This window comes from Salvelinus fontinalis, chromosome 24 (assembly GCF_029448725.1).
Source record: "Salvelinus fontinalis isolate EN_2023a chromosome 24, ASM2944872v1, whole genome shotgun sequence".
NCBI lineage: Eukaryota > Metazoa > Chordata > Actinopteri > Salmoniformes > Salmonidae > Salvelinus > Salvelinus fontinalis.
The window spans coordinates 34,983,089-34,996,793 of NC_074688.1; the positions used below are offsets into that span (position 1 = coordinate 34,983,089).

Genomic DNA, 13,705 nt, shown 5'->3' on the forward strand with positions numbered 1-13,705 from the left:
ACCACATTGCTAACCAGTCCACTCGTACACATAAAAGGATTAGGAAACCTAGCTAGCTAGCTATAAAACATTTAAAACAGGGGGAGGCGACAAATAAGGAAAACAAAGGAGTTTATAATCCAACGGGACATAGCTACATTTCCGTTAGCTGTTCAAGCACATCGGTGGAGAGTGAAAAGATCGAGTTTGTAAGGTTTGATATTATGTGTCGTTTAAATGACAATTAGCTGGTTTGCCTACATTGGACAATGTTCGCTAACGCCAGGCAGTTCAAATAGCTGTCTAGCTAACGAAGTTAGCGAGCTAGCAGAGGTCTGTCAAAAGCTTTCAAGCATACAACGTTATTTGTTAGCTAACGTTAGCCTGGCTACAGTAACTTATCAGTATGAAGTTAGCTAGCTAGATATTATCTAGCTAGCTGCTACACACGATAAGTTAGCAAGACCTTGAACACAAAAAAACTAGCAGGATCGCCAAAAGTAGTTAGTACAGTAGCTAGCTGGCACGGTTGTCTAGTTAACGTTAGTTGGCTAACTAGTTAACTACCCAGAAAGCGTTGCCGTTGTCTTAGCTAAGTTAGCAAGCTAGTCATATTTAAAGGCCTGTTGTGTATTTAGGCCTCCCGTATAGACCACAATATGAGCTAACGTTGGTTGGCAGGCAGGCTGGAGGGGTTGCACGATAATTGATGGACACGGATTGAAATCATCTGATAATGAAACTAAAATAGTACGTTAACCAACTAATTGACTGGCTAGCAAGGTAACTACCGAGTTATCAAACATTTTAGAACTAGTAGTTTGTTAGCTAGCCATCACGAAATATTGTGCGCAGACGCTGGCTGACATCTTCACCAGACACATTTGTATTGTGCTGTTCACTGTGCGCTTGCTGATGATAGCTAAACTAATATGGCAATGAGCGGTTGATGCAATGTTTTATTGTGGTAGTGAATAGTTAGTTACCTAACTACCTATGCAGTTGCTAACTAACTAGTTAGCTACACGATATTTTCCAATTTAGCTCTCCAATGCTAGCCCGTGTTAGTTAAATTAGGGACCAATACTAGTCTAGCAGGCTACCGGTCTCACACGAGTTGCATGTACTAGTACCAAAATCATAATGGAAAAGCACCATGCAATCTGCAGAGCTACAATTGTGAATGAGTTATTCCCTATCTAGTTAGTTAATACTTAACAGCCTTATGTGTTATCTGCTGGTGTACGTCATGCTAAAGGCGGTCACATTGGAGTAGAGCAGAGTTGCCCAAACTTGATCTTGGGGCCTCCCCTGGGTGCACGTTTTGTTTTTTTGTCCTAGCACTACACAGTTGATTCAAATAGCTAACTCGCCAAGCTTTGACTATTTGAATCAGCTGTGTAGTGTTAGTGGGGGTGGAACAAAACGTGTACCCATTGGGGTGGGTTGTGGAAACCCTGGAGTAGAGAAGTGGTGCCTACATTAACAAACTTTAGCCTGTGAGTGAAAGGTGGATTGACCACCTGGTGAAGTTGAAAAGTGTGCTGAGATTAATATCGAATTAGCCAGAGTTCAAATTGGGGGCGGGGGTAGATGTCAGTGTTTTCAATTTCAATCTGTTAACATGTGACACATCACATATGTGACCAGGCTAGGTCTTGCTTTAGTGCTGGTTGGTTATATCCTTGGCTCCAGTGCTGGGTTCTAATTCTAAATGTAGATACCATGCCAAGACATAGGTCAGAGTCTGAGCCAGACTGTGCCAGACTTTGGGTTCACAGGTCAGGTGATGATCCCACCTGGAAACAGGTTGCCAAAGTAGATGACCGACAGACCGAGCTGGTACATCACCCTGGGTCTCATTTAGTGTCCCATGCATTTTGGCAGTGGTGTAAAGTACTTGAGTAAAAATACTTGAAAGTAGTACTTAAGTAGTTTTGGGGGGTATCTGTACTTTACTATTTATATGTTTGCTAACTTTTACTTCACTACAATTCTGAAGAATATATCTGCTTTTTACTCCGTACATTTTCCCTGACACCCAAAAGTACTTGTTACATTTTGAATGCTTAGCAGGACAGGAAAATGGTCTAATTCACACACTTATCAAGAGAATTTCCCTGATTATCCCTACTGCCTCTGATCAGGCAGACTCACTAAACACACATGCTTCGTTTGTAAATTATGCCTGAGTGTTGGAGTGTGCCCCTGGCTATCCATAAATATTTAATTTTTTTGCAAGAAAATGGTGCCATCTGGTTTGCTTAATATAAGGAATTTGAAATTATTTTTTACTTTTAATACTTAAGTATATTTTAGCAATTACATTTACTTTTCATACTTAAGTATCTTTAAAGCCAAATACTCAGGTATGACAATTAGGTACTTTTTTCACCGCTGCATTCTGGGAGTAACTTCACTGGTCTTGACTGTACACATTACATTGCTATTGGAATCCTTGCTGTCTTTTGATAGCTGAGGACAACTCAACCCCACTCTCTTATATCGAGGCAGAGTTGAGCATTGATAACGGGTCACATGATTTGCTAGCAACAATATTAAGTGCCCATCAATCAATACTTTTATAGAATACAACTACCTACTTTCCTAATTTGTGTTGCTCAGTGCAAATGTGCTTATGCCAATTTGATCTCAGTTTAGGTAGTATTTCAAGGGCACTGCTTCTCCAGTTAAGCAACACAATTGACGAAAGTTGGTTGTATTCAAGTTTTTATTAAAAGTATGAATTTTAGTACCCTGCGGAAGGACCGCAGTTAGATACCAACTTAGGTACAGGTAGGCGTTTTTAAGAATGACAATTTTTACAAGTATTGACTGATGGTGACTCGATGTTGTTGCTAGAAAATCACACGACCAGTCATCAATACTCAACTCTGCCTCGATATGAGAACAGAGTTGAGACTTCCTCAGCTGTCTTTGGACTACCTGTATTGTCATGTCTGTTTTATAAATGGGGGACATTTTAATTTGGTCACCTTTCTGCACCCTTTCCATACAAACAGCACACCCATCCCTTCATGGTGTGAGTTCAACCCTTCCTTATCTGATCTTCTGCCAGACCAAGGAAGCCAAATTTAACACCAGGGATGTCATTGACACCTTGAACAGCTGTGATACAGCATATATAACCCCACCCATGTCCCAGTTACCTAATATCAGTAGGTAGATCCAGCTACGGCCTGTATTATAAAAAGTGAATGGGTAGGTCATGGAATGTGGAAATTGATGGGGGTGGAGGCCATAAAAAAACGGAACTAACCATGAGGGGCCGCAGTTGCTCGGGGGTCTGCTCCCCCTGTGCAATTCTACACATTTTGCCACTGGGTGGAGAGAAGATTTAGTGATTTTAGAACTAATTTCATGCAATTCTACTACATTTTGCCATGGGTCTGAGAGGAAAATTGGCGGTTTTACATCCAATTTCCGGCAATTCTAAACATTTTGACATAGGGTGGATAGAAAGATATCATTAACGGCATACATGAGTGAGACTAACTAACAAAATCAAATGGGGCCCCCAAGCCGGTAATTTGAGCATGATAACAAGTTTAGATAGCTGGCCACTAAACTAACTTGTCAATCTAAAAATTGACTGACTATCAATGACTGACACAGCAAGAGAAACTGCTGATGCACAACCAAATGTAGAAATTGCACCCTGTGTATTCTACTATTCTAACTCAGAACAGTAAGATGAGACCCTGAGTTCCCTATTTATTTATTATATTTTTTTTGGGGGGAAATTCATCCCAGGGATGCAAGTTTCCCATCCCTGTCCTAGATAAATGCTCAGTGAGAGAAGTTCTGACACGTCCCACTGAGGGGCTCATGCATTCCCCTGGCTCTCACTGCTCTACGCCCTGACTAGATATGGTTATAAGCACATTAGTTTGTTTGGGTAAGGGTGTGAGTTGAGAGAAAGGATATGTGGCTGAACAGTGGTGTGTTTGTGAGTTAACTACACTATTGGGGAGAGGCTTGAGAAGTACCGGTAACAACATGAGGGGTCATGTAGAGGCCCCTTTGGAGTAGGGTAGGGCAGAGGACATTCTACCTCTGGTCAATGATTACAATCAGTCATGTCTCAAGCAACGTCACCTCCCCTTATGATGCAACTGGTCAGTAAACCAATCAATAAAATCCATAGTTACAAAGTAAACAGAATTCCTGCAGTTAGCCTGCCCTTTCAACAACCTCACACACAATTAAAGTAATGATTTCAATGCTTGATATCAAATCAGTATGAAGATGAGAATCATTTTGCTTTCAGCTGTTTCTGTCTTCAGATCAATCTGTTTAGCCTGCCCCTCTACAACCTGTTGTTTCTTAGCATTATGAATCTTAGTGTCAGTATGACTTATGAATTGTGAATCAGTAGGCTATGTTGTATCTTGGTATCGGTATGATGAATAGTGAGTCATGTAATAAGTGCTGCCTGCCTTGTGTGTTGTACTCTGCCCAGTATTATAGTCCCCAGTTAAACTCCTGGCCCTGGGTTGGTTCATGGGAGAGGTCTGATTAGTACCTTTGTACTGATTGGCTCCTCCTCACTGACTCAGAGAGCTCAGTACCGATGCAGTTTGAACAACTTCTGTCACACAGTTTGGTTTAGTCTTTCTCTGCGGATCCCTTGCCTTCATTATCCCCTTCAGTTGTTGATATCGTTTCTTTCTCCCCTGTGGATAGGTAGGACTGTGCACTCGCTGCTTGGTCGACCACGGTAACTCACCACCATGCCGTTCCCCTTTGGCAAGTCCCACAAGTCGCCGGCAGACATCGTCAAGAACCTGAAGGACAGCATGACGGTGTTGGAGAAACATGACATCTCTGACAAGAAGGCTGAGAAGGTAAACAACCAATACACACACACACACACACACACACTGGTACAGACGAGTGCCTCCTAGGTAAACCTCTCTCCCACTACTCTAACATGACTAGTGACTTCAGAGATTCTATGGAAGCCATGGGGTGGGGAATTTCAAACCTGTCCCTCTGAGTTTGAACTGACTACAGTGTAAAGCAGGGCTCTAAAACCCTGTTCCTGGAGACATACCCTCCTGTATGTTTCCGCGCCAACTCCAGCTGTAACTAACCTGATTCAGTTTATCAACCAGCCAATTATTAGAGTTAGGTGCCCTAGATTAGGGTTGGCGTGAGAACGACTAGAGACGTCGGTCTCAAAAACCTGTTTAGGGTTTAGTTTCCTTTCCTTCCTTTCATAACAAGCCATCTCTAGACTGAAAATAGTGTATGATGGGATCATTTCAGGACAACGTAGGATGGTGGGTGTTTGCTAGATCATAGAAAACACTATGGTGACTGATGGAGAGCTAGCTAATGTAATGTAGAGAGCTAATTTCTCCTGTCTCTGTCTTTTTTGTGTGTCCAGGCCACAGAGGAGGTGTCTAAGAGCTTGGTGGCGATGAAGGAGATTCTGTATGGCACCAATGAGAAGGAGCCCCAGACAGAGGCGGTGGCCCAGCTGGCCCAGGAGCTCTACAACAGCGGCCTGCTCAGCACCCTCGTAGCTGACCTGCAGCTCATCGACTTTGAGGTCAGACACTGTTTCTTTCTGCTTGTCTGTCTTTGAGACAGATGCAGGGATATGAGAGATTTCTTTTGAGATGCTGACTAGATTTGTGGGTATCTTTGGGACGGAGAGACATTTTATGTCAATGTACAGAAAAAGAAAAGACTGACTGTTCTCTTTTACTGGCACATGGACAGGCTTTCACTTTTTTTTTCTTTGCTTATGTGTGTGTTTCACTGAGTCACCTTATCAGCCTGAGTCAGTGTGGTGTGACTCCTCTTTGACAAGCTCAACCTCCATCATTCAGTTGGTCTGTGTCATTCTCACCCATCAGAAGAGACATCTGTCTTGGCTATTCCTGCTATGGGGAGGCTGAATTTGATAATAGGTGCAAAACCACTCAATGATACTATTTTGAAATGTGACGATTCACTAATGGTGCTAATAGGTGAATATGTTTTGTCACCATAACATGTATAAGAACATTGCATTCAGAAAAACTTCACTAGAAGTTCAAAATACGAGAACTTTGTTTAGTAACTACTGCTGGAAACCATATCTGTTTGAAATCTGACCCCTTGTGATTTTTCACACCTTTCCAACATTCTGTCATTTCTGTTCACCATCAGGGTAAGAAGGATGTGGCTCAGATCTTCAACAACATTCTGAGACGTCAGATCGGGACGCGGACGCCCACAGTGGAGTACCTCTGCACTCAGCAGAACATCCTCTTCATGCTGCTCAAAGGGTGAGGTCTGTGGCGCCTAAACCTACACTATAACCTGTTATTTACAATGTTGGGGTGTGGTGCTTTTATGTTAGGTAAAAAGTGGATACCTTTTAAGTCAATCAAGTTAAGTTTTATTTGAAGGGAATTACCACATTGTCTCAATACACTTTACAGAAGGATTAAATCAATCGAAATGGAAAGATAAATATTGCAGAAATGGACAAACAGCAGATATTGATAGTAATACCTGAAAACATTGACAGTGTCCTATATCAGGGATAATTTTGTTCTGGAGCGGATGGTCGGAACATAATTACAAATACTTTGAAGACTGCAAATAGATATGTTTGACTGAAACATAAACATTTCAAACCTTTGTGTACATTTGTATACGATCACGTGTTTCTGTATTATGCGTGGAAATAATTTCTTGGAGCTGATTTCCAGTGTTTGTAGTGTTTTATGCCCCCCCCCCATAAGAAACCTGGGGGGCCAAATAAAATCCCCTGCGGGCTTCCAGTAGGGGATCCATGTCCTATTTCAATGTCCTGTCATTTACAGTGTCATGGATTGTAGTGTGCAGTCTTTTGTCTAGGGTTGGCCCGATTATTACCATAGCATCGTGATGTGACAAACAATGGTTTAGCCTATTTGAACTTGACTGGTACCTGCCGTAAAGAACAAACTCTCGCAGAGCAGCACACAAGTGACATTCTGAGTAATTGTCCTATTCCTGTTTGCTATAACCTATTTCAATAAATGTGTGGTACGGAAAGCAAGAGAGGAATGTAAGGCCAGACATAGATCATTATTTTTTTAAATACCGGACACTCCTTAACCATTTTGTGTTTAGCTATTTTAAAACTTGGCTTGTATTTCCTTCTTTCTCTCCATTCGATAGGCTATATGAATATGACTGAAGGCTATGCTTCATTGTGTTGTGCATGGCTTTCTCATAATCAATCAATGTAAAGGAGTTCAATCTGTTATTTTTATCGCCTAAACAACGTAGCCAGAGGACTAATAATGAGGGAGAATAAACCATATCAATAGCCTATAGAACACCTAATGACCAGTTTTAATCAAGTTTAAGCTTATTAAGAAATAAATGATCAATGCGGACCATGAAAATCCTTCCAAGCGAGGTTGAAAACCAAATGGCCAATAACCTATTCTTAGGCTAGTAGGAGGTATATTATAAAAGCTTTACGACAAGTTAGTTATGAACGTTCGCTTATTTCCCAAATATTCTAGCCTACGATGGTGTTGTACTAAAGTTGTGGCTTTCAAAAATGAATGAAAGTCTCTATAGCCTAAGACTAGGCATTGGGTATTGTCAATCACAGCTTTATGTTAGGACAAAAAATATTATGCATTTTTATATTACTTTGAGGCAATTATTATTCAGTTGTGAAGACTGTAGACTGCTATCCAGCTCATGATGTAGTCCTAAAACCACTCACTACAGTTCTTCATCAGTCACTGCTCCATCACAGCGCGCCACACACACACACACACACACACACACACACACACACACACACCTGCTCCATGCTAAAGCTCCTCCACCAGAAAGGAGTTGTATAAAAGATGTGCCTGCTCTTGGCCTCTAACCAGGCTTTCAACATTATCTGTCATCATAAATCATCCAGTTGCATTCCATTTCATGTTGTAGCCCAACTGTCGTTTTTAGCAGTTTTTAAAAAATATATATAGAGTAAAAAAATATATAAATAAATGTGTGTATGGGTTTGGCCAATAGGGGAGGGTGATATCATCATATCACAATGTTTTATGGGTAGGTAATCACGATACAACAGGTTGAAGTCGCCGAAACCCTATTTGCATCGTATTGACTGGATACCTCCTTCCTATTCCAATGTCCTCCTGGCAGGTACGAGTCTCCAGAGATCGCTCTGAACTGTGGCATCATGCTGAGGGAGTGTATCAGGCACGAGCCACTGGCCAAGATCACCCTGGGGGCCGAGCAGTTCTACGACTTCTTCAGATACGTGGAGATGTCCACGTTCGACATCGCTTCAGACGCATTCGCCACTTTTAAAGTGAGTTTTTGAAGAAGAAAAATATATTTTTTTTTTCTTAGAACTGTATCTCAGACCCTCTAGGACTGTGAGTTTCTTGGGACTTAAATAGAGGGCCTGTATTTTTGAGCTCATTGGTTAAAATACCTGTGTTGTTCTTCCAGGACTTGCTAACGAGACACAAGATTCTGAGTGCAGAGTTCCTGGAGCAGCATTACGACAGGGTAAGTCCTCCACATTGTATTGAAATGTAACCCGGTAAGAACACATCTCCATGACGCGTTTCTTCAAATGTTCCTTTCGCTGAATAGCAACCTGTCACGGTTAACAGAGCTTTTTAAGACAGTCTGAGGTCACGCCAGGACAAGCTGAGTTTATTTGTGCTAAACCCCAGTCTGACTATTTCAGAGACATCTCTGAGATCCATGAAAGTATACCAGGGAATATGGAAATTAACTTGCAAGTGGCAGCACAGTACTCAGGAACTGTTTTTCTCCTAACATATAAGCCAGGCATTTGACACAATGTGGCTGTTCTGAATACAAGGCAGCTCCCTGTCTATCAGTGCTGGAAGATCACTAGTTGGCTTGTCACTGAGTTTTCAAACAAGCAGATGCACTCTGAAATAGCGGCTTGACATTCACTCCGATTATTGTCTTTCTCCCCTCCAGTTCTTCAGTGAATATGAGAAGTTACTCCACTCAGAGAACTACGTGACTAAAAGGCAGTCCCTCAAGGTAAGAACGTGGGTTCTGTTCCTGTTGTAAGCACCTCTCATGTATTATTTCTATGCATATGTTTTTAATGGCTAAATATAGAGGTGGTCTCTTACATGGTGTTTGGTTACTGAAATAGCAGCAAGCTGACCGATGTAGCACCACCCTGTGGATGGAGTAGGTTTTAGATTTCATCGCCCTGGTAACGTCCTCGCCTATTTTTGCCAATGCATAGCAGTATCTTCACTTTGCCTTGTGTAAACCCAACTATAATGATTAAATCTATTTTATATAGTTTTAGTGGAATCTTATGGTTCAAACATGGCATTAAATAAATAATTACTTTTTCACCTACCCCAGACTGTAATTGCAATTAATACTTAATGTTTTTTGTCACTCTGAAACAATTTAGTTGCTGGGAGAGCTTCTTCTCGATCGACACAATTTCACCATCATGACGAAATACATCAGCAAGCCAGAGAACCTCAAGCTAATGATGAACCTTCTTCGGGACAAAAGCCGCAACATCCAGTTTGAGGCCTTCCACGTCTTCAAGGTAAAATAAATAAAAAACAGACTAGCACAAGGCTATAGTAGGCGGTGCAATTGACTGAGTTGAGTTGGATTGTAAGAATCATTTGTCCTTCTCCTGTAGGTGTTTGTGGCCAACCCCAACAAGACACAGCCCATCTTGGACATTCTTCTGAAGAACCAGACCAAACTCATCGAGTTCCTCTCCAAGTTCCAGAACGACAGGACGGAGGACGAACAGTTCAACGATGAAAAGACGTATCTGGTCAAACAGATCAAAGATCTGAAGAGGCCAGCCCCCCAGGAGGCCTGAGGGAGGGGCTTAAGGTGTCCAGACAACATCTGGATAACAGACATGTCAGCAGCTGCTGCTGTTCTAGTTTTTCCACCATTTGAGGAAACGAAACAAAAAAAAATGCACCCACATCAAGTCATCAGGAATTCTCCAGCTCATTCTGCTGTTCAACACAACGGACATTAGATTTTTCTTCTGATTTTATTTTTCTCCTTTAAAAAGAAGAGCTGAACATAATAGATGCTGCACATTAAGACATGTGGAAGAGTAACATCAACAACACAACAAAGGTCATTCAAGCAAATAGTAACAATGAAATCTACTACATCTGAGCGCTATGCAGACGTCTGACGCACACACACATAATGCTATAATATCAGCATAAAACTTGAGATGGCAAGGTACTAGCAGAGTGAACATTGGGGTGTTGGTTGCATGCCTTGTTCAAATGTGACAGCTCCATGGCTGTGCTTGGGGCTAAACGCTGGCTGAGAGATTACATCTCCAGTCTTGCCCTGTCTACTTATTGCCACAGACGGCAAAAAGCACATACCAGCTACAACTCTTTATCTATGCCTTCATCGTGCCCAACAGTGATGCATTTTAAAATGGGCTCTCAAATGGCCTCACCGAACCATGCAGCTATTGGTGTTGTGAAACAGCACAAAGCAGATGGTATGGATAAAATGCTAGATATTATTTCGGTACATGCCTGAATTGGGTTTCTTTTTTTGTTCTGGGAAAGGGTGAATGTGTACATATGCCATTAGTGTTTTTTTGCTTTGTAGATTTTGTTGAAACATTGACACATGGCTATACAGTACTAGTTAAAAATGGACACCTACTCATTCAAGGGTTTTTCTTTATTTGTGCTATTTTCTACATTGTAGAATAATAGTGAAGACAAATTATGAAATAACATATGGAATCATGCAGTAACCAAAAGTCTTAATTTTAGATTCTTCAAAGTAGCCACCCTTTGCCTTGACAGCTTTACACACTCTTGGCATTCTCTCAACCAGCTTCACCTGGATTGCTTTTCCAATGGTCTTGAAGGAGTTCTCACATGCTGAGCACTTGTTGGCTGCTTTTCCTTCATTCTGTGGTCCAACTCTTCCTACCCATCTCAATTGGGTTAAGGTTGGGTGATTGTGGAGGCCAGGTCAACTGATGCAGCACTCCATCACTCTCCTTGGTCAAATAGCCCTTACACAGCCTGGAGGTGTGTTGGGTCATTGTCCTGTTGAAAAACAAATGATAGTCCCACTAAGCGCGAACCAGATGGGATGGCGTATCGCTGCAGAATGCTGTGGTAGCCATGCTGATTAAGTGTGCCTTGAATTCTAAATAAATCACTGTCACCAGCAAAGCACCCCCAACTCATCACACAACCTCCATGCTTCACGGTGGGAACCACACATGTGGAGATCATCCGTTCACCTACTCTGCGTCTCACAAAGACATGGCGGTTGGAACCAAACATCTTTAATATGTACTCCTCAGACCAAAGGACAGATTTCCACCGGTTTAATGTCCATTGCTTGTGTTTCTTGGCCCAAGCAAGTCTCTTTCTTATTGGTGACCTTTAGTGGTTTCTTTGCAGCAATTCATCCATGAAGGCCTGATTCACGCATCTCCTCTGAACAGTTGTTGATGTGTCAGTGTTACTTGAACTCTGACACATTTATTTGGGCTGCAATTTCTGAGTCTGGTAACTCTAATGATCTTATCCTCTGCTGCAGAGGTAACTGGGTCTCCCTTTCCTGTGGTGGTCCTCGTGAGAGCCAGTTTCATCATTAGCTACAAGTGCTACTGCACTTGAAGAAACGTTCTATTTTTTTTTAAATTCTCCGTATTGTCTGACCTAAATGTCTTTAAAAGTAATGATGGACTGTTTCTCTCTGCTTATTTGAGCTGTTCTTGCCATAATATGTACATAGTCTTTTACCAAATAGGGTTAGGGGTCTGTATCTTCTGTATACCATCCCTACCTTGTCACAATAGAACTGATTGGCTAAAATGCATTAAGAAGGAAATTCCACAAAATAACTTTTTTTTTAAAGGAACACCTGTTAATTGAAGTGCATTCCAGGTGACTACCTCATGAAGCTGGTTGAGAGAGTGCAAAGCTGTGAAGGCCAATGGTGGCTACTTTGAAGAATCTCTAAAATATTAATTTGTGTAACACTTTTGGTTACTACATGATTCCATGTGTTATTTCATAGTTTTGATGTCTTCACTATTATTCTACAATGTAGAAAATAGTAAAACTAAAGAAAACCCCTTGAATTAGTAGGTGTCAATTTTTGACTGGTGCTGTGTATATATATTTGACTTTAAATCAACAGTTTTTTTTTTTTGTTTAATTCTAATCAAGTACATTTTTAAAACGGTGACAGGGGTAAAAATCAGACATTATGTGTTTCATTTTACTTCTGAATTTAAATGGTTTTTATTTGTACATAACTTCCAGCCAGGGCCAGCTCTTACATTGTTAACCATTAATAATAATTAGTACAGCTGAGGAATGTCATGGTATTAGCCTGGATCTCTTCTTAATCCTCTTTTTCCGTCTGTATTTAAGTAACTCAGTTCAAATGTGCTGGGTGCCAGGACAGTGGGGTGGAGGGGAGGCCGGCCGGGAGGGGAAGAGTTCTAACGGAAACATGACATTTGTGCTGAGCAGCCAGGCAATGGTCACATCAACCAATGGTTGCGTGCTATGTCATCAACTGTCATTGGCTGACAGATTGCTATAACATGATGGGGTTAGCTGATATGTAAAATATCTATCCAGGCGTTTAAGATCTGGCAGGCTTCAGCAACGCTTGGGCAGAGGAACACACCCTTCATCTCCCAACTGGAATCTGATCTGGGTGTTTGTGTGGATTTCAGGGTATCGCAACATTCTCACCCCCACTCATCCACTCGGGTTTATTATTATATTCTAACTTCACCGCTTTCTGGTGGTGTTGCAACATTCTGATTTTACCCCCCCATTTCATTGGGGTTAAAATTCCAGTACAATCACAGAGCATTGTGTATGTTATTTGGAGATTGTTTACTTTACACTGACTGAGCAAATCTGCCATTTCGAAGCACAGTATTTATTTGAGGGATGGAGTTGATTGGATTATATGAATATCTTGCATATATATCACTCAACAGACATGTTTAATTGCAGTGAAGGAAATGGTCAGAGAGTGATGTTGAGCCGAGTGCTTTTGACTGAACGCTCATCCATATATCCCAATAGACGACTGATCAGCCATTTCATTGTGCAAACCAACAGAGAACAGTACGCTAAAGACCAGTATTCCTCAATGCATATTTAAATTGCATGTTTCTCTACTGGCTGCATGGTACTCTACATACAATGTTGTGCTGGAATTTTCTTCCAAAAAAATTATTTACATTTGAGAATAGCCAAATAATCTCATGCTATGTCTGACCTCCTAACCTTTGACTCCAGTCCCAGCACATTGTGTATGGGTGCTTTCAGAAGTGTCAAAGGCTCTACAATCTAAACAGAAATAAAGGAAAAACATTTGGAATAAATTGAACCTGTGGTCAGTGTTAGTCTCTCATTGTCCTTTCCTGTATCTGTCTTTGTGCTGAATGTCTGGAAGAGTAAAATAAAACACGTGTTAATGATACGTTGAGACAACGGTGCTTGAGGGGATTGGGAACAGAAGCTACTTGAATTTGGACGCACAAGGTTCGATTTCAAACAAGGAAGTGAAATGGAATCTATCGTTCTATATTGTGGTAGGCAGTTTTAGCAACAGCTGTGCTGGACTGTGGTCGACATGAATAATAGTTCTGACGGTACAGGTGGGGATGAAAGTCATGGATCTG

The 13,705-nt window shown here is 41.3% G+C and overlaps 1 protein-coding gene across 2 annotated transcripts; it reads left to right on the forward strand.

Annotated features, from left to right (window-relative positions):
* The first annotated feature begins 6 nt into the window (after positions 1-6).
* Positions 7-13,410, forward strand: LOC129822353 (calcium-binding protein 39). Of its 2 annotated transcripts, none has more exons than XM_055880573.1 (9): positions 7-188; positions 4,687-4,847; positions 5,393-5,557; positions 6,163-6,281; positions 8,158-8,326; positions 8,470-8,529; positions 8,977-9,042; positions 9,434-9,577; positions 9,677-13,410. In XM_055880573.1, the coding sequence occupies exons 2-9, from the start codon at positions 4,734-4,736 to the stop codon at positions 9,863-9,865; spliced, it is 1,026 nt and encodes a 341-aa protein (XP_055736548.1). In that variant the 5' UTR covers positions 7-188; positions 4,687-4,733; the 3' UTR covers positions 9,866-13,410. The 2 variants fall into 2 exon arrangements, with proteins under 2 accessions (XP_055736548.1, XP_055736547.1); XM_055880572.1 differs by having other exon boundaries at positions 8-193.
* The last annotated feature ends 295 nt before the right edge of the window (positions 13,411-13,705 follow it).

Bases quoted from the DNA above. Each gene is read 5' to 3' on its own strand.
- LOC129822353 (XM_055880573.1), top strand. From the start codon at position 4,734: ATGCCGTTCCCCTTTGGCAAGTCCCACAAGTCGCCGGCAGACATCGTC. The intron at 6,282-8,157 runs GTGAGGTCTGTG...TCCTCCTGGCAG, and splicing joins CTCTTCATGCTGCTCAAAGG to GTACGAGTCTCCAGAGATCG. The intron at 8,530-8,976 runs GTAAGTCCTCCA...TCTCCCCTCCAG, and splicing joins TGGAGCAGCATTACGACAGG to TTCTTCAGTGAATATGAGAA.